The sequence below is a fragment of the Salvelinus fontinalis genome, chromosome 33, assembly GCF_029448725.1.
Source record: "Salvelinus fontinalis isolate EN_2023a chromosome 33, ASM2944872v1, whole genome shotgun sequence".
NCBI classification, from domain to species: domain Eukaryota; kingdom Metazoa; phylum Chordata; class Actinopteri; order Salmoniformes; family Salmonidae; genus Salvelinus; species Salvelinus fontinalis.
In genome coordinates, this window is record NC_074697.1 from 29,124,542 (window position 1) to 29,145,069 (window position 20,528).

At 41.5% G+C, this 20,528-nt stretch overlaps 2 protein-coding genes across 13 annotated transcripts in view; one reads left to right on the forward strand and one right to left on the reverse strand.

The window, feature by feature from the left end:
* On the forward strand, positions 1 to 2,617 carry pih1d2 (PIH1 domain containing 2). The gene is made up of 6 exons (XM_055895644.1): positions 1 to 111; positions 427 to 616; positions 852 to 978; positions 1,225 to 1,455; positions 1,637 to 1,935; positions 2,116 to 2,617. Exons 2-6 carry the CDS (start codon positions 431 to 433, stop codon positions 2,248 to 2,250), a joined length of 978 nt encoding a protein of 325 aa, XP_055751619.1. The 5' UTR covers positions 1 to 111; positions 427 to 430; the 3' UTR covers positions 2,251 to 2,617.
* LOC129831962 (dixin-A-like) overlaps positions 2,577 to 20,528 on the reverse strand; it is a 27,352-nt gene continuing 9,400 nt past the window's right edge. The window contains exons 3-15 of one of the 12 annotated variants that reach the window (XM_055895631.1): positions 20,273 to 20,418; positions 16,388 to 16,477; positions 16,070 to 16,123; positions 15,919 to 15,969; positions 15,567 to 15,671; positions 15,359 to 15,412; positions 15,146 to 15,235; positions 14,966 to 15,040; positions 13,064 to 13,273; positions 12,867 to 12,933; positions 6,823 to 6,931; positions 6,245 to 6,353; positions 2,577 to 2,955 (exon numbers count right to left, since the gene is read on the reverse strand). In XM_055895631.1, coding sequence (XP_055751606.1) covers positions 2,872 to 2,955; positions 6,245 to 6,353; positions 6,823 to 6,931; positions 12,867 to 12,933; positions 13,064 to 13,273; positions 14,966 to 15,040; positions 15,146 to 15,235; positions 15,359 to 15,412; positions 15,567 to 15,671; positions 15,919 to 15,969; positions 16,070 to 16,123; positions 16,388 to 16,477; positions 20,273 to 20,418 — 1,244 coding nt within the window. In that variant the 3' untranslated portion in view covers positions 2,577 to 2,871. Of the gene's footprint in view, positions 2,956 to 6,244; positions 6,404 to 6,822; positions 6,932 to 12,866; positions 12,934 to 13,063; positions 13,274 to 14,965; positions 15,041 to 15,145; positions 15,236 to 15,358; positions 15,413 to 15,566; positions 15,672 to 15,918; positions 15,970 to 16,069; positions 16,124 to 16,387; positions 16,478 to 20,272; positions 20,422 to 20,528 lie in introns of those variants that run through there. The other 11 variants (XM_055895635.1, XM_055895634.1, XM_055895632.1 and 8 more) reach the window with 11 other exon arrangements.

Consider the following 20,528-nt stretch of genomic DNA (forward strand, 5'->3'; position numbering starts at 1 on the left):
CATCTCGTTTCCATAGTAACAGAGATCACTCGCTACAAAGTTGATTTTAATCAACATTTAGCTTTAAAGTTAGCACAGGGGTCGCAAGAACTTGAAGCAAGCAAGTTTACTGTGAGTATTTCCATGTGCTTTGTGTTAGAAGGATAACTAACGTTACTGTTCACCATTTGATTCACAGTATTCGTACCAAATAGTTTGATTTTATTCAAAGGCATTGCTGTCTGGTGTATTGCAACAGGTGGTAGACCTAGCGCTAGCTATTTAGCTACTGTAGCTAGCTAGCTAACGTTAACGTTATTTAACCTGGCCATGAATTCTCTCCATGCTTGTTCATCTATAGCTAGCTTTCATTGCCATACCATAATCAAATGCAAAACTCAAATGAGCTGTGTGTATACTAAACTAAATCACTCAATATCTTTTCAGAAATATGTCTTCTTCCCTGGGGTGTACAAAGGAAGTTTTGCAGCAGGTCAACCAGTTCTGGTCCATGTTAGACGACCTGTCACAGAATGACCCTCAAAGCTACCAGATGTTTATCGAGAAACAGATGAAGCAGGGAACTGATTATAATGCACCACCTCAGCCTGACTCCTGCCTACTCACCGAAATGCTGGTACCATAAAGTACCTGCATTTTCTTTGAACAGCTACACCCACACTGTAGAGTTTATCGATTCAAAACATACAAACTTACAACACTGGCCTACATAAAAATGACATAGCAAAGTGTGTTGATAAGAGAATACTGGTTCATTTGTTTGCAGTGCACGTTTGACTGTGCACTGCTGGCTAATAATATGGAGGTGTGAACTATAAAAGGCTGAACAGTTGCTTTATTGTTTGTGTCAGGAGCCAAATAAAGGGTTGCTGTACATCAATGTGTGTGGCTGGAAGCGCGTCCCTACCCCTGCTGATGAGAACAAGCCCGTGCCTGTGTGTGGAGGGAGACTGGAGACATACACTGATGAAGGAGGAGGTACCAAGAGTCACTGTTGTCCTGCAGAACACAAACCTGTATTTCTGCATAATTACCTGCATTGTAACCTGTATTACAAGAGGTGCTGGCAAAAAAGTGAACATTCCTCAAATTACTTTCTACTACAGCTGACTTTCTTATAACTTGTTTTATGGTTTTGATACTAATGTTATGTAACACTGTTTGAACTTTAAAGGTGTTTCATTGCCGTTTCTCAGTACTACAACTTGTGTTTCACGTACTCAGACGATTACAGTGTGATGGATGTGGCGTTCAGTCCTGCGGTGCTGCAGCAGGCTCAGAAGGACAAGAGGGAGGACCAGGTTCACCTGTTAGCTCTGAGCTTCACCCAGCAGCAGCATGGCCTGCGTCTGATCCAGCAGTACAACGTCAGCAGCAGTAAGCTGAAGGGCAGCCTAGAGGACATGCAGCGCCGCCTGGGTTCTCTAAAACAGTCCAGCCCTGCCACCAACACAGGTAAAGCCTCTACGTAATTATTCAAGGGGTTTTATTTTTTATTAAGGTGACACCACCAAGATAAAGGCGAGATTATTGAATTAAAATATATTGAGCAATACCTACTAACTAACTACGTTTTTTAAGGTATACTGTAGGTGAAGATACATTTTTTGACATTCATTTGACTTCAATTTCCCAGCCTCCCAGACCCCAGCTTCCCTGCTTCAGCAGATCTCTCTGCGTGAAGGGCAGACTGAGGACAGTACACCTGTGCAGCTCATCACATCTGTCCAGCGAACTCCTGGGCCAGGGGACCAAAGCAACAAGACCAAGAACCTGATCCAGGTGATCTCTAGCTCAGTGACAGCCCAGCCTCAGCGGCCACAGCACCAGCTCACTGTCAACTCTGACCCCATGGACCTCTCTCGGAGCCTGGAGCTGACTGTGGAGCTACCAAAGGTTCAGTCCATCACAGAGTGCCATCTCAGCATTTCCCAGGTCAGGGACCACTCTGCTTCCCCTTCCCTTGTGCTATGCATAAGACCCTGTGATGGATTAACAAAAATTCTGTCCCTTTTGCTTAAACTCTTATGTTGACATAATAGCCTATGTTACATTATAAGTTATCCTTTCTGTGGTCTTGTGGGTCTAATAGTCTGTGTGTGTATTTCTCTGTAGGATGATGTACTACTAGAAGTGGAGGATATGTACCATCTACACCTGGAGCTGCCTGAGACTGTGAATGAGGAGTCGGCCTCTGCCACATTCAACAAGAAGAAACGGTTATTAACTTTGCAAGTGTCTATACTCTAGTGTTGGTACTGCCGACACTAAAGAGACGCAAATTCATTAATAGACAAAACAATTCAAATAAATACTGTCTTTTCTGACAAGACACAGTTACACCCAGTAGGTGATTTGTCTTTCTGAAGAGATTGGGACTTTGGAAATTAGAGAAGGCAGTAATGTAATTTCTGCTATGCATCCTATAAGCTGTGCGTCTGAACCTTTGTAGTAGTAAACAGTACCTTAGTAAAGACATTCACAACAACATTAATGACTCGGGTGGAATTATACTCCTCCATGATCATGAGTTACATTAACTGCATGTCTGGGAAATAATTCACAAATAGTCCATATTCATGCAATAATCCATGTTTATTAAAACTTCAAAATTGTATTGTGAAGAACTTTATTCGTATTTGGCAACAACTTGTACTTCAAACAGTTACTGTAAGTCAAATGTCCATAGGACAGAGCCATTTTTGAAAGTATGGTTTTATCTCCAAACAGTAATAAATAGATTGGTCCCAATTGTTTTAATAACTACCTCTGCAGGGCTGCTGAGAATACTGAGAGGGTGTTATGGCATCATAGTCCAGTGGTCACAGTTTGAGGCTAGTGGTTCCCTCTATGGTTGGTTGGTTCCCAGTTCTACCGTCTCTCTCCATGGTCCTCCTCCACCCAGGCCACTATCTTCCCCTCCCAGCCAGGCACCAGGGCTCCGTCCTGGAACACCTGAGAACACCAACCAGAACCAGACAGGCATACTCTTTTAATATAAACTACACTACATGACCAACAGTACAGTGCATTCAGAAAGTATTCAGACCCCTTGACTTTTTCCATATTTTGTTACATTACAGCCTTGTTCTAAAATTGATTTAAAGAAAAAAGTTTCCTCATCAATCTGCACACAATACCCCATAATGACAAAGCAAAAACAGGTTTTTAGACATTTTTGCAAATGCTTTAAAAATAGAAAAGTGAAATATCACATCGACATAAGTATTTAGACCCTTTACTCAGTACTTTGTTGAAGCACCTTTGGCAGCGATTACAGCCTCGTGTCTTCTTGTGTATGACGCTACAAGCTTGGCACACCTGTATTTTGGGAGTTAGTCCCATTCTTCTCTGCAGATCGTCTCAAGCTCTGTAAGGTTGGATTGGGAGTGTTGCTGCCCAGCTATAGTCAGGTCCATAAGTGTTTGGACAGTGACACTATTTGCATAATTTTTGCTCTCACCACAATAGATTTGAAAGGAAACATTCAAGATGTGGGTTTTGTCAAAATTATTGTATGAACCATGTAGGAATTACTACCATTTTTATACATAGCACACGTGCGCGCTATGTAGGATGCACCTGAGCTCAATTTCGAGTCTCATAGCAAAGGGACTGAATACTTATGTAAATAAGGTATTTTTTCCTCTTTTTTAAAATAAATTTGCAAAAAATTCTTAAAACCTGTTTTCACTTTGTCGTTAGGGGTATTGTGTGTACAGTCGTGGCCAAAAGTTTTGAGAATGACATATATATTAATTTTCACAAAGTCTGCTGCCTCAGTTTGTATGATGGCAATTTGCATATACTCCAGAATGTTATGAAGAGTGATCAGATGAATTGCAAAGTCCCTCTTTGCCATGCAAATGAACTGAATCCCCAAAAAACATTTCCACTGCATTTCAGCCCTGCCACAAAAGGACCAGCTGACATCATGTCAGTGATTCTCTCGTTAACACAGGTGTGACTGTTGACGAGGACAAGGCTGGAGATCACTCTGTCATGCTTATTGAGTTCGAATAACAGACTGGAAGCTTCAAAAGGAGGGTGGTGCTTGGAATGATTGTTCTTCCTCTGTCAACCATGGTTACTTGCAAGGAAACACGTGCCGTCATCATTGCTTTGCACAAAAAGGGCTTCACAGGCTGCCTATATTGCTGCCAGTAAGATTGCACCTAAATCAACCATTTATCGGATCATCAAGAACTTCAAGGAGAGCGGCTCAATTGTTGTGAAGAAGGCTTCAGGGTGCCCAAGAAAGTCCAGCAAGCGCCAGGACCGTCTCCTAAAGTTGATTCAGCTGCGGGATCGGGGCACCACCAGTACAGAGCTTGCTCAGGAATGGCAGCAGGCAGGTGTGAGTGCATCTGCACGCACAGTGAGGCGAAGACTTGTGGAGGATGGCCTGGTGTCAAGAAGGGCTGCAAAGAAGCCACTTCACTCCAGGAAAAACATCAGGGACAGACTGATATTCTGCAAAAGGTACAGGGATTGGACTGCTGAGGACTGGGGTAAAGTCATTTTCTCTGATGAATCCCCTTTCCGATTGTTTGGGGCATCTGGAAAAAAGCTTGTCCGGAGAAGACAAGGTGAGCGCTACCGTCAGTCCTGTGTCATGCCAACAGTAAAGCATCCTGAGACCATTCATGTGTGGGGTTGCTTCTCAGCCAAGGGAGTGGGCTCACTCACAATTTTGCCTAAGAACACAGCCATGAATTAAGAATGGTACCACATCCTCCAACAGCGACTTCTCCCAACCATCCAGGAACAGTTTGGTGACGAACAATGCCTTTTCCAGCATGATGGAGCACCTTGCCATAAGGCAAAAGTGATAACTAAGTTGCTCGGGGAACAAAACATCGATATTTTGGGTCCATGGCCAGGAAACTCCCAAGACCTTAATCCCATTGAGAACTTGTGATCAATCCTCAAGAGGCGGGTAGACAAACAAAACCCCACAAATTCTGACAAACTCCAAGCATTGATTATGCAACAATGGGCTGCCATCAGTCAGGATGTGGCCCAGAAATTAATTGACAGCATGCCAGGGCGGATTGCAGAGGTCTTGAAAAAGAAGGGTCAACACTGCAAATATTGACTCTTTGCATCAACTTCATGCAATTGTCAATAAAAGCCTTTGGCACTTATGAAATGCCTGTAATTGTACTTCAGTATTCTGTAGTAACATTTGACAAACATATCTAAAGACACTGAAGCAGCAAACTTTGTGAAAATTCATATTTGTGTCATTCTCAAAGCTTTTGGCCACGACTGTAGATTGATGAGGAACATTTTTTATATAATCCATTTTAAAATAAGGCTGTAAGGTAACAAAATGTTGAAAAAGTCAAACGGTTTGTATACTTTCCCGAATGCACTGTATGTGAACACCTGCTCGTTGAACATCTCATTCCAAAATCATGGACATTAATATGGAGTTGATCCCCTTTGCTGCTATAACAGCCTCCACTCTTCTGGGAAAGCTGTCCACTAGATGTTGGAACATTACTGCACGTACTTGCTTCCATTCAGCCACAAGAACATTAGTGAGGTCGGGTACTGGTGCTGGGCAATTAGGCCTGGCTCACAGTTGGCATTCCAATTCATCACAAAGATGGGGTTGAAGTCAGGGTTCTGTACAGGCCAGTCAAGTTCTTCCACACCGATCTCGACAAATTATTTCTGTATGGACCTTGCTTTGTGCACAGGGGCATTGTCATGCTGAAACAGGAAAGAGCCTTCCCCAAACTGTTGCCACAAAGTTGGAAGCACAGAATCGTCTAGAATGTCATTGTATGTCATTGTATGCAGTAGCGTTAAGATTTCCCTTCACTCAAACTAAGAGGACTAGCCTGAACCATGAAAAACAGCCCCAGAGCATTATTCCTCCTCCACCAAACTTTACAGTTGGCACTATGTATTCGGACAGGTAGTGTTCTCCTGGCATTCCCCAAACCCAGATTTTTCTGTGGCTGAAATAGCCAAATCAACTCATTTGAAGCGGTGTCCACATACTTTTGTATATGTAGTGTATGACATATACAGGGAAAGTCTCTAAACACATATCAACCTTAATGGAGAATCCACATCTTTATGATCTTAACATAGTTACTGGGTTTTGGAACTATTGCCAATTCCAAGTGTTTTCTCTTTTCATTTTGGTCATTCAGGCATTTCCCCCTAAGTGGTAACATTTGACACTATCTAAATGTAAACCCAAAGTTGTAATTCAAAACATGCCTACCTCCTCCTTCACAGTCCCAAACTCTGGGTCGAGGGCTTTGAAGTGGTACCTGAAGCTACCCTGGCGGTCCACCGCTGCCTTGAAGTCTCTCAGAGTCACCTCCCCCAGCCTAACAGCACAGCACAGTCTCAGTGTCAGATGGCATCATGGTACACTGATCTGTGCAGAGACACAGACATGCACATTCCCTCACAACGCTACAGCACATAGACACACAATACACACACCAATGACACTCATGCATGCATTCAATACCCAATGCAGCCATCAAGGCAAAGGGTGGCTACTTTTAAGAATCTAAAATCTACAATATATTTTGATTTGTGTAACACTTTTTTGGTTACTACATAATTTCATATGTGTTATTTCATAGTTTTGATGTCTTCACTATTATTCTACAATGTAGGAAATTGTAAAAATAATGAAAAACCCTTGAATGAGTAGGTGTGTCCAAACTTTTGACTGGCACTGTACATTGCATCCACAACTTGCAGGCAGCATGCAACACAAAGGTATGTAATGTCTGTATGTATGCAATGGACATCATCAAGACCCAAAGAGGGATTATGTATTTGTACCTTTTGGAGATGTTGACCAGGAAAGGAGTGAGTGAACGATCAGTGAAGTAGAGGACTTTAGTGGAGACTGTGGAGTCCAGGCCAGGACTACTGTGGGAGTGAGCTATTTCTGAAAATAAATAAAAACTCATAGGTTCGCTTACTGGCTACAGCTTAAAGACAGATTGATTTTATTTGCCAATTAAAAAACACATATACACACAGTACATACATTAAAAAAACATGACAGGGATATCACAAGAAAGTCAGATGCATTTCCATGGTACAAAAAGATTCCAACATTACATACTATAGATACAGACACATGACCTGAATACAGACATGAAAATGTGTCTATGGCTAGATCATTACCCAGCTTTTGAACTTTTTAAATGAAGTTATGGTTTTGATTTGATTTATTAGGATCCCCATTAGCCAATGGCAATGGTGACAGCTAGTCTTATTATGGTCTGACACATAACAAAAAATATATTACAGACAAAAGACTTTACAATATACATACATTTAATCAACATCTATCAGGTACACATACAGGTCAGTGCATTCACACAACAAGTAGTTCACATGGGGGAGAGGGGTTGTGCCGTGAAGTGTTTATTTGTTTTTTGAAACCAGAATTTCCAACACATTAAGGTTTCTTATAAAAACAAGAAGTCAGTCTTTCCTCAACTCTTAGCCAAGAGAGACTGGTATGCATAGTTTTAATATTTGCCCTCTGATTACATTGAAGAGCAAGACGTGGCGCTCTGTCCTGGGCCAGCTACAGCTTAACTAGGTCTTTCTTCGCAGCACTTGACCATGTGACTGGACAAAAATCAAGATAAGATAAAACTAGAGCCTGCAGGACTTGCTTTGTGGAGTGTCAAAAAAGCAGGCCTCTCCCCATCTTTACAACATTGAATATATATGTTTTGACCATGACATTTTAAAATCTGAGGTAACACCAAGTAATTTAGTGTCGTCAATTATGGTTGCCATGGCTTTGAGTTGATGTGGTAGTTTGTTGCACTCAACAATGCCGGAATATAAAAAAAAGTGTTCTTACCAGATAGACTCTTACATTTAAAACAAGCAATATCAGAGTCTCTGGCTCTGGTGTTGTATTGGTGGACATCTTATATATGTAAAATATTTTTATAGGTACCTGGGTGCTGAGTCTGTAATAATTATGTGGACCAGACCAAGTTGGATTAAAATGACACTTTTCTCTACAGATAACCAGGCTAGCTGATTAAAACGCTTGATAGTTCCTAACATATGTTCAATGTAATTGAATTACACAATTAGATAAAGTTGCGTGAAAGAGAATTATCAAGGTTGTTGAGAACGGCGTACAGTGGCTTGCGAAAGTATTCACCCCCTTGGCATTTTTCCTATTTTGTTGCCTTACAACCTGGAATTAAAATAGATGTTTGTTTTTTTATCATTTGATTTACACAACATGCCTACCACAATGAAGATGCAAAATGTTTTTTTATTGTGAAACAAACAAGAAATAAGACAAAAAACAGAAAACTTGAGTGTGCATAACTATTCACTCCCCCAAAGTCTATACTTTGTAGAGCCACCTTTTGCAGCAATTACAGCTGCAAGTCTCTTTGGGTATGTCTCTATAAGCTTGGCACATCTAGTCACTGGGATTTTTGCCTGTTCTTTAAGGCAAAACTGCTCCAGCTCCTTCAAGTTGGATGGGTTCCGCTGGTGTGCAGCAATCTTTAAGTCATACCACACATTCTCAATTGGATTGAGGTCTGGGCTTTGACTAGGCAATTCCAAGACATTTAAATGTTTCCCCTTAAACCACTCGAGTGTTGCTTTAGCAGCATGCTTAGGGTCATTGTCCTGCTGGAAGGTTTGAAGACTGAAACAGGTTTCCCTAAAGAATTTCCCTTTATTTAGCGCCATCCATCATTCCTTCAATTCTGACCAGTTTCCCAGTCCCTGCTGATGAAAAACATCAGGGGATGGTGTCTTGGTGTGATGAGAGGTGTTGGGTTTGCGCCAGACATAGCGTTTTCCTTGATGGCCAAAAAGCTTAATTTTAGTCTCATCTGACCAGAGTACCTTCTTCCATATGTTTGGGGAGTCTCCCACATGCCTTTTGGCGAACACCAAACATGGTTGCTTATTTTTTTCTGGACGCTCTTCCGTAAAGCCCAGCTCTGTGGAGTGTACGGCTTAAAGTGGCCCTATGGACAGATACTCCAATCTCCGCTGTGGAGCTTTGCAGCTCCTTCAGAGTTATCTTTGGTCTCATTGTTGCATCTCTGATTAATTCCCTCTTTGCCTGGTCTGTGAGTTTTGGTGGGCGGCCCTCTATTGGCAGGTTTGTTGTGGTGCCTTATTCTTTCCATGTTTTAATAATGGATTTAAATGGTGCTCTGTGGGATGTTCAAAGGTTTGGATATTTTTTTACAACTCAACCCTGATCTGTACTTCTCCATAACTTTGTCCTTGACCTGTTTGGAGAGCTCCTTGGTCTTCATAGTGCCGCTTGCTTGGTGGTGTCCCTTGCTTAATGGTGTTGCAGACTCTGGGGCCTTTCAGAACAGGTGTAGAGTTGAAGTCGGAAGTTTACATACACTTAGGTTTTTCAACCACTCCACACATTTCTTGTTAACAAACTATCGTTTTGGCAAGTCGATTAGGACATCTACTTTGTGCATAACATGAGTCATTTTTCCAACAATTGTTTACAGACATATTATTTCACTGTATCACAATTTCAGTGGGTCAGAAGTTTACATACACTAAGTTGACTGTCCCTTTAAACAGCTTGGAAAATTCCAGAAGATTATGTCATGGTTTTAGAAGCTTCAGATCACAGTGGTCTGGTCACCATCTTATCTGATTCTACTGAAGTGATTATCCCTAAATACTCCACTGCAACTCATTTCAAATAATCTTGGAATAAGAACTGCAGGCAAAGACGTATGAAGTACATGCCAACCAATGTTCTGTATAAATCACTCTTATCGTGGCACCGCCCTTCCTTTGCCCTGGGTGCAATTTGTTATAGCTACATGTGGTAATTTCTGTGGATTTCCCATAGAAGATTTAACCTGCTGATCTGTTGAGACAACTGAAACAACAACATACAGTAGAGATACCAAAATTAGCCACTGAGATTAGCAAGAGATGAGCTTCACTTCAGCATATCTGGTCTTTGCATGTCTTTTGTAATCCCTTTATACAGCTGAAGTCGGAAGTTTACATACACTTAGGTTGGAGTCATTACAACTCATTTTTCAAACAATCCACACATTTCTTGTTAACAAACTATAGATTTGGAAAGTCGGTTAGGACATCTACTTTGTGTATGACACAAGTAATTTTTCCAACAATTGTTGACAGAGAGATTATTTCACTGTATCACAATTCCAGTGTGTCAGAAGTTTACACACACTAAGTTGACTGTGCCTTTAAACAGCTTGGAAAATTCCAGAAAAGGATTTCATGGCTTTAGAAGCTTCTGATAGGCTAATTGACATAATTTGAGTCAATTGGAGGTGTACCTGTGGATGTATTTCAAGGCCTACCTTCAAACTTAGTGCCTCTTTGCTTGACATCATGGGAAAATCTAAAGAAATCAGCCAAGACCTCAGAAAAACAATTGTAGACCTCCACAAGTCTGGTTCATCCTAGGGAGCAATTTCCAAACGCCTGAAGGTACCACGTTCATCTGTACAAACAATAGTACGCAAGTATAAACACCATGGGACCACGCATCCGCCATACCGCTCAGGAAGGAGACGCGTTCTGTCTCCTAGAGATGAACGTACTTTGGTGCGAAAAGTGCAAATCAATCCCAGAACAACAGCAAAAAACCTTGTGAAGATGCTGGAGGAAACAGGTACAAAAGTATCTATATCCACAGTAAAATGAGTTCTATATCGACGTAACCTGAAATGCCGGTTTGCAACTGCAACTACGGTTTGCAACTGCACAAATAGATAAAGATCATGCTTTTTGGAGAAATGTCCTCTGGTCTGAAGAAACAAAAATAGAACTGTTTAGCCATAATGACCATTGTTATGTTTGGAGGAAAAAGGGGGATGCTTGCAAGCCGAAGAACACTATCCCAACCGTGAAGCACAGGGGTGGCAGCATCATGTTGTGGGGGTGCTTTTCTGCAGTAGGGGCTGGTGCACTTCACAGAATAGATGGCATCATGAGGCAGGAAAATTATGTGGATATATTGAAGCAACATCTCAAGACATCAGTCAGGAAGTTAAAGCTTGGTCGCAAATGGGTCTTGCAAATGGACAATGACCCCAAGCATACTTCCAAAGTTGTGGCAAAATGGCTTAAGGACAACAAAGTCAAGGTATTGGAGTGGCCATCACAAAGCCCTGACCTCAATCCTATAGAAAATTTGTGGGCAGAACTGAAAAAGCATGTGTGATCAAGAAGGCCTACAAACCTGACTCATTTATACCATCTCTATCAGGAGGAATTAGCCTTATTGTGGGAAGTTTGGAAGGCTACACGAAACGTTTGAACCAAGTTAAAACTTCTTGACGCACGGATCCCTTTAGCGGGATCATTTTCATCAACCACCGCTGAATTGCAGAGCCCCAAAATAAATAAAAAATTGCTAAAAATATTTATATTCATGAAATCACAAGTGCAATATAGCAAAACACAGCTTAGCTTGATGTTAATCCACCTGTCGTGTCAGATTTTGAAGATATGCTTTACAGCGAAAGCAATCCAAGTGTTTGTGTGAGTTTATCGATCACTAGACAAAACATTACAAACACCTAGCAGCAATGTTGATTGGTCACGAAAGTCAGAAAAGCAATAAAATGAATCGCTTACCTTTGATGAGGTCATCAAGGGTTGACAAATTCCAAATAGTATCCGTAAAGTTCGTAGAAACATGTCAAACGTTTTTAATAATCAATCCTCAGGTTGTTTTTAACATAAATAATCGATAATATTTCAACCGGACGGTAAACTATTCAATAACAGAGATAAAGAAAATGTTGAGCTACAACTTTCGCGCGCATGAACTAATCGAAGGACATTTAGCTATCCACTGACGCGATTTGATAAATCTCGCAAATTTTTCAGAATTAAAGCTTGAAACTATGTCTAAAGACTGTTCACACCCTGAGGAAGCCATAGGAAAAGGAATCTGGTTGATATCCCTTTAAACGGACAGAAGGCAGGCAATGGAACAGTGATTTTTCAAAATAAGAGGCACTCCCGGGTTGGATTCCCTCAGGTTTTCGCCTGCAAAATCAATTCTGTTATACACAGACAATATTTTGACCGTTTTGGAAACTTTAGAGTGTTTTCTATCCTACTCTGTCAATTATATGCATTATATAGCATCTGGACCTGAGAAATAGGCAGCTTACATTAGGAACGTTATTTTTCCAAACATAAAAATTCTGCCCCCTAGCTTCAAGAGGTTTTAAACGATTTAAAGGCAATGCTACCAAATACTAATTGAGTGTATGTAAACTTCTGACCCACTGGGAATGTGATGAAAGAAATAAAAGCTGAAATAAAGAATTCTCTCTCCTATTATTCTGACATTTCACATTCTTAAAATAAAGTGGTGATCCTAACTGACCTAAGACAGGGAATTTTTACTAGGATTAAATGTCAGGAATTGTGAAAAAGTTTAAATGTATTTGGCTAAGGTGTATGTAAACTTCCGACTTCAACTATATATACTGAGATCATGTGACAGATCATGTGATGCTTAGATTGCACACAGGTGGACTTTATTTAACAAATTATGTGACTTCTGAAGGTAATTGGTTGCACCAGATCATATTTAGGGGCTTCGTAGCAAAGGTGGTGAATACATATTCACACACCACTTTTTCATTCTAATTGAAATTTTGAAAAAATTAAACAAGTTATTTTTTAAATTTCACTTCACCAATTTGGACTATTTTCTGTATATCCATTACATGAAATCCAAATAAAAATCAATTTAAATTACAGGTTGTAATGCAACAAAATAGGAAAAACGCCAAGGGTGGTGAATACTTTTGCAAGGCACTTTAATAAAAAGTATATCTTACTTGAGCTGGGTGGCCATGAGTCCCTGTCTGTGGGGTTGGCTCTTCGTCCTGGTGATTTGTATGGACCCTACAAGAAGACAGAGTCACAGTTACTAGAAGAAATGCCAATTCAGCCAGTCATGATGTGCACACGATAAACACATGATTATGACATCAGGTGAAAAATATAACGCTAACAGCATGCACACAGCACCCACCTCTGTGGTCTTCTGTGTGAATTGTTGTGTGTGTGTGTGTACCCCTCTGTCCTGCTGCCTGCGGCGTGTGTCGAGTGTGTATAGGCGGTCCATGAGACTGGCCACCCCTTGCTCCAGTGTGTCCAGGGTGTGATGCTGAGGGTCGTGACCTGAGAAACCATCCCTCAGACTACGCAGGGCCTCCCTCACCAGCTGCAGTTCCTCTCCCTGCTAATACACACAAAACGACATTAACCACTAGAACTGGTGGCCAGGCCAATTTGAAGGTTGTTGATAATTTGGCTATGGCCTTTAACCTCCATTAGGTCTCTAGCTCTAGAGACAGCTATAATGATGACATGAAACACACATTAAATTAATCACACACTCCCTCCCACCAACATGTAAACACATGTAGGAAATGTACATACAGTGCCTTTAGAATGTATTCAAACACCTTGACTTTCCAACATTTTGTTAGGCTACAGCCTTATTCTAAAATTGATCAAATTGTTTTTTCCCCCCTCTATTTACACACATTACCCTTTAATGACAAAGGGGGATTTTTTTTTTTACATTATTGCTAATGTATTAAAAATGAAAAAATGAAATATAAGATTTACATAAGTATTCAGACCCTATACTCAGTACGTTGTTAAAGCACCTTTGGCAGCTATTACAGCCTCGAGTCTTCTTGGGTATGACACTAAAAGCTTGGCACACCTGTATTTAGGGAGTTTATCCCATTCTTCTCTGCAGATCCTCTCAAGCTTTGTCAGGATGGATGGGGAGCGTTGCTCCATAGCTATTTTCAGGTCTCTCCAGATATGTTCGATCGGGTCGTTGTCCTGTTGGGAGGTGAACCTTCGCCCCAGTCTGAGGTCTTGAGCACTCTGGAGCAAGTTTAAGGATCATTAAGGATCTCTCTGTACTTTGCTCTGTTCTTTGCCTCGATCCTGCCTAGTCTCCCAGTCCCTGCCGCTGAAAAAACATCCCCACAGGATGATACTGCCACCACCTTGCTTCACCGTAGGAATTGTGCTAGGTTTCCTCCAGATGTGACGTTTGTCATTCAGGCCAAAGAGTTCAATCTTGGTTTCATCAGAGCAGATAATCTTGTTTCTCATGGTCTGAGAGTCTTTAGGTTCCTTTTGGCAAACTCTGTCATGTGCCTTTTACTGAGGGGTGCCTTCCGCCTGGCCACTCTACCATAAAGGCCTGATTGGTGAAGTGCTGCAGAGATGGGTGTCCTTCTGGAAGGTTCTCCCATCTCCACAGAGGAACTCTAGAGCTCCGTCAGAGTGACCATCAGGTTCCTGACCAAGGCCCTTCTCCCCCGATTGCTCAGTTTGGCCGGGCTGCCACTTCTAGTTAGAGTCTTGGTGGTTCCAAACTTCTTTCATTTAAGAATGACGGAGGCCACTGTGTTCTTGGGGACCTTCAATGCTGCAGAACATTTTTGGGACCCTTCCCCAGATCTGTGCCTCGACACAACCCTGTCTCGGAACTCTACGCACAATTTCTTCAATCTCGTAGGTTGGTTTTTGCTCTGACATGCACTCAACTGTGGGACCTTATATAGACAGGTGTGTGCTTTCCAAATCATGTCCAATCAACTGAATTTACCACAGGTGGACTCCAATCAAGTTGTAGACACATCTCAAGGATGAACAATAGAAACAGGATGGACCTGAGCTCAATGTTGAGTCTCATAGCAAAGGGTCTGAATCCTTATGTAAAAAAATATATATTTGTAAAAATGTCTAAAAACCTGTTTTTGCTTTGTCATTGTGAGGTATGGTTTGTAGAATCCTGAGGATTTAAAAAAAGTTTTTTTAGAATAAAGTTGTAACGTAACAAAATGTGGAAAAAGTCAAGGGGTCTGAATACTTTACAAATGCACTGTGGGCGTATATGACTCACAGCTGTGTGTTGGAAGGCCGGACCAGGGGGTGGGCTCACAGAGTTACTGTACCCACTCTTTTCACTCCTAGATGACTGAAGAAAAATAGATATAATAAATCTTACCAACTTTGCAAGCTACAACATATACATGTCACTTACTGTAAGTGCAGTGGAAGCAGTTTGATTATGGTACCATACCCTGTGGCTTCCTTCATTAGAGTTGTGCCGAGCATCGTCCAGTTTCATTTGCTGTTGCTGAAGTAGTCTATCCTTTTTTCCAAGTTGCTGCTGGTTTTATAGACATATCACTGAGATACTTGTGATACTTTGATACATTTCAACTACATAATCATATCCAAAAGTGTCAAAGTTTGTTGAAATTGTGCAAATGCACTTATTTCCTGATCTTACCTCATACTCATTGAGTAGTTTGTTCCGATCGCTCAACTTCCGTTTGAGCTCTGCCTACAAATATACAAAAATATACTTATATTTGTAACGTGGATGAACAAAACATTTTGTGAATATTTTAATACATAAATAGATAGAGCCATTGAATATAAAGGTCAAATATTCATTCTAAATGTCAACGTATGTATTATCATATCATCTGACTCACGTTCTCCCCCTCCAGTTGCTCTTTGCCCATGCTGCACCTCAGTAGCTCCTGCTTCAGCTGCAGCACCGCAGCCTCCTGTACAGACATACGCTGCTGAAGAGCATCCTAATGAGGAAAGGCATATCAAAGACAACGCTAGAGAGGCCGGCTTGCCTACCAAAGAGTAAGGACCCACATATGGATCATTATGAAGCCTAAAACAGAGCACATCACTCTACTGTAAAGGAACACTGGAGGCTAAAAGGGGCTGCTTCTCTACACAAATCTGGCATGAGAACTGAATAAAAGCCAGTAATCCATGTATAAGTAATGATTCAAACAAACTTAAGAGGGTTTGACTGGCAGGTCTTACCTTAATAGCCTGAAGGTGGCGTGCCTCTTGCTTGTGCCTTAGAAGCTCCCTCTGAGAGGAGAGAAAGACAGACAGACAGACTCAGAGACATTTCATTAGGAGGGGAAGGTCTGTGTTCTTATGGCAGCATTAAGCCCAATTACTACTGTACCTTCAGATCAAGAGCCTCCTCCATGCTTTGGTCCAGACGACTGCGGATTAGAACCTTCAAAGCGAGGGGATGAGCGGCATTATGTGAGAATAGAGAAATGTCAGAGCTTATAAGGAGACAGTGACCTGGCATGAAAGCAGGCTAAGCAGATAACATAGACTAATTCATGCTTCAACAGTATCTGTGTCTTCTCTGGACTCTAGAGTGACAGTAAAAACATTATAGCATGCCAAGGTCTGACACCGTCACATCACAGTGAAAGGCTGAACATGCTGTATTATCTAAAGTGACTAAAGAGGATGGGGGCGGACACAGTACCAGCTGCTGCTCAGAGTTAGCCCTGCTATCCCCGAAGCCCAGGGAGACGTCCTGCTCGTCCTCAGGGAGAGAGCCGTGCAGCAGTAGAGCCTGGAGAGAGAAGAGAGGGATAGACACATACTGTACCTACTGTACACGTAACATAAAGTCTATACACCCAGAATATATTTCACAGTATAAAAACACATCAGAGAGAAAGACAGCCACACACACACACACACACACACACACACACACACACACACACACACACACACACACACACACACACACACACACACACACACACACACACACACACACACACACACACACACACACACACACACACACACACACATACACATGGATGTACAACCTCACCTATACCACACGGCTGCCAACCTGAACTGGACAGTGAAAATAGAGCAAATGCTTGGCTTGGACATTGCAGGACCATTTTAAACTCAGTTGGGCGGGGTAGAGGTGGGGGGGGGGGGTGATTTTTATACCTGACATGATAGATTAGATTGTGCTAGTTTAGAGCAGTTAAATCCTGATACCAGATAAAGCTTGGATGATCACAATCTCATTGCATACTTACCTTAGCTGGAGCCTTGGAGGGATACGTTTTAGACACACTAAACATGTTCCCATAAAGCTACACTGAACAAAAATATTAACGCAACATGTACTGTGTTGGTCCCATGTTTCATGAACTGAAATAAAATATCCCAGAAATTTTCCATATTCGCAAAAAGCTTATTTCTCTCAAATGTTGTGCACAAATTTGTTTAGATGCCTGTTAATGAGCATTTCGCCTTTGCCAAGATAATTAATCCACCTGACAGGTGTGGCATATCAAGAAGTTGATTAAACAGCATGGTCATTACTAAGGTGCACCTTGTGCAGGGGACAATAAAAGGCCACCCTAAAATGTACAGTTTTGTACACAACACAATGCCACAGATGTCTCAAGTTTTGAGGGAGAGTACAATTGGCATGCTGACTGCAGGAATGTTCACCAGAGCTGTTGCCAGATAATTGAATGTTCATTTCTCTACCATAAGAGAATTTGGCAGTACGTCCAATCGGCCTCACAACCGCAGACGCATGTATGGCATCGTGTGGGCGAGCAGTTTGCTGATGTCTACGTTGTTAACAGAGTGCCCCATGGTGGTGGTGGGGTTATGGTATGGGCAGGCATAAGCTACAGACAACGAACACAACTGCATTTTATAGATGTCAATTTGACTGCACAGAGATACCGTGACTAGATCCTGAGGCCAATTGTCGTCCTATTCATCCACCGCTATCACCTCATGTTTCAGCATGATAATGCACATTGTGATGTCATTGCGTGATAACGTAAAACTGCGTCATTACGTAGAATACACAATAACATTACTCAAATTGACTGGCCATCTCTGCAAAAAATATGATTTGACATTTGTTCAGGTACAGACTCCCACTCTTTTCTGTTCTTCTGGCTGTACAATTTTGATTGAAACTTGTTGATTGATGTTGTAAGTTCTGTTCAAGATCAAACATTCGTTACCAACTATATTCATTGGGTTTGGCTCGTCGAACCCATGCTACTGCTGCTGCAGTCAGCCAACAATGATTTTCAATTTGCTGAAATTGCTGCTGCCCTGCTGCTGACGTCACTCACAATGCACTTTTGCAGCCAGGCACGTGTGTTGTGACAGAAAAAAATCATTTTTGTCATTTAGAGGGAACATGTGTGCATTTTAGCGTTTGAGTCACTTTTCAAAAGTTGCTAAAAGTTCCAACTACATTTTTAAAAGTAGCTAAATTTGTTGCTAGGTGCTGTTTGAAAACAAAGTTGCTAAATCTAGCAACAAAATTGCTAAATTGGCATCACTGCTCACCAGACATGTCACCCATTAAGCTTGTTTGGGATGCTCTGGATCAACGTGTACGATATCGTGTTCCAGTTCCCGCCAATATCCAGCAACTTCGCACAACCATTGAAGTGGAGTGGGACAACATTCCACAGGCCACAATCAACAGCCTGATCAACTCTATGCGAAGGAGATGTTTCGCGCTGCATGAAGCAAATTCTGATCCACGCCCCTATCTTTTTTTAAGGTACAGTATCTGTGACCAACAGACGCGTATCTGTATTCCCAGTCATGTGAAATCTATGGATTAGGGCCTAATGAATGTATTTCAATTGACTGATGTTCTTATATGAACTGTAACTCAGTAAAATCTTTGAAATTGTTGCATTTGGCGTTTTATATTTTTATTCAGCATATGTTTGTCTGACTGACTGTGTGTATCTAGGTGGCAGGTATCTGTGTGGATGGGGCGGCAGGTAACCAAGTGGTTAGAGCATTGGGCAAGTAACCGAAAGGTTGCTGGATCAAATCCCAGAGCTGACAAGATAAAAATCTGTTTTTTTGCCCCTGAACAAGGCAGTAAACCCACTGTTCCCTGGTAGGCCGTCATTGTAAATAATAATTTGATCTTAACTGACTTGCCTAGTTAAATAAAGGTTAAGTTTTTAAAAAATCTGTATGTGTCAAGCTTATTGTGTTTTTATATTCATTTTTATTTCTATTAGTTTTAAGATTGTTATTTCAGTTAGTTTTCAGATCCACTTGACTACTTTCTATTTAGTTTAAGTTTCATAAAAACAGTTATATTTCGTTCTTATATTATTTTGTTTCCGTTTTAGTGTTACAGACAGAAAGATGTAAGAGGCTAGGAGCCATCTCACTGGATGTGTTCGAGCGGATCACTTTGGTTAAGTGTCACTGCCTTTCAAAGTGTGTTGCATTCTGGGGGGAAAATTGCGCCTACATGTCGACTGCAGGAACTTTACAAAAATCATGTGATCAAAGATCATGAAGTTCTGACTGCAGTCAACGGCAAGTTTCTGCAGTTGCTCTTCATCAACTTCATCCTGTAGCCATCGCCTGTAATGTGGGAGGCTTTATTGTCAACAAATCACTAGGGTACAGTAGAAATATGCAAATAAATGTGATATTGGCCTAATTGATTGTACAATGTTTACACACATAATATTGTATTATGACTTCAGTTTGTGAGTGTGTGATATGGGGGTTAGAAATATTTCGACTTTATAAAGAAAACATTTAATAAAAAATGGCCACACTGCCATGTTGATCTGAGCCATTCCACTGGGCACACACTCGTTGAATCAACGTTGTTTCCACATCATTTCAATGAAATTACATTGAACTAACGTGGAATAGAGGTTAAATTGACGTCTGTGCCCAGTGGGTTACTGTTGGAAAACCACATTAGTGTCCGACTTTTGGCTGTCCCAGATGCACCTCCCCCAACTTCTCTCCTCGACTTTCGTCTGCAGTCGGTTGCTTTAGCCTTACCACTCAAACGTGCCCGAAATCTGCAGTGCTGCTCGTGGTTAGTCATCTCGCTGAGTCTACCTTTAAATGATGAAGTCAATCTCAATGTGACCCGCCAGATTCAGAAGCTTGAAAACTCCATTGGATTTTTGCCCCACAAAAAACTATAACGGAACTTAATTCATCATGGTTTTTATTTTACTTTTAGTTTGTTTTGGAGTCTTAGATAATAGTTTCAACATAGTTTTAGTTTTTCGAACAGGTTTGTTAATTATTTTATTTCAGTTTACTCATTTATTTTAGTTTCAGTTTTAGTTTACTATATAACCTTGGTTTATGTGTGTGTGCGGTGTGTGTGTGTGTGTGTGTGCGGGTGCATGCATGTGTGAGTGCGTGTGTGTGAGTTTGTGTGAGTGCATGTGTGTGTGTGTGTGTGTGTGTGTGTGTGTGTGTGTGTGTGTGTGTGTGTGTGTGTGTGTGTGTGTGTGTGTGTGTGTGTGTGTGTGTGTGTGTGTGTGTGTGTGTGTGTGTGTGTGTTGTTAGTTACCTGCAGGCGGAACACCATCCTCCTGGCCTCCTGCATCTCCTTTTCCAGCTGCTCCTGGTGACACTCCAGCTGCTCCTCCCATGATCTCTCCTCCTCTGGCCCACCATGCCCTGGGGCAGGACACAGGCCACAGAGAGACAACACCTCTTCTGGAGGGCACAGACAGACACACGGACGGACGGGTAGACAGAAGGACAGACAGACAGATGGATAGATGGACAGATAGATGGATAGATGGACAGATAGATGGATAGAT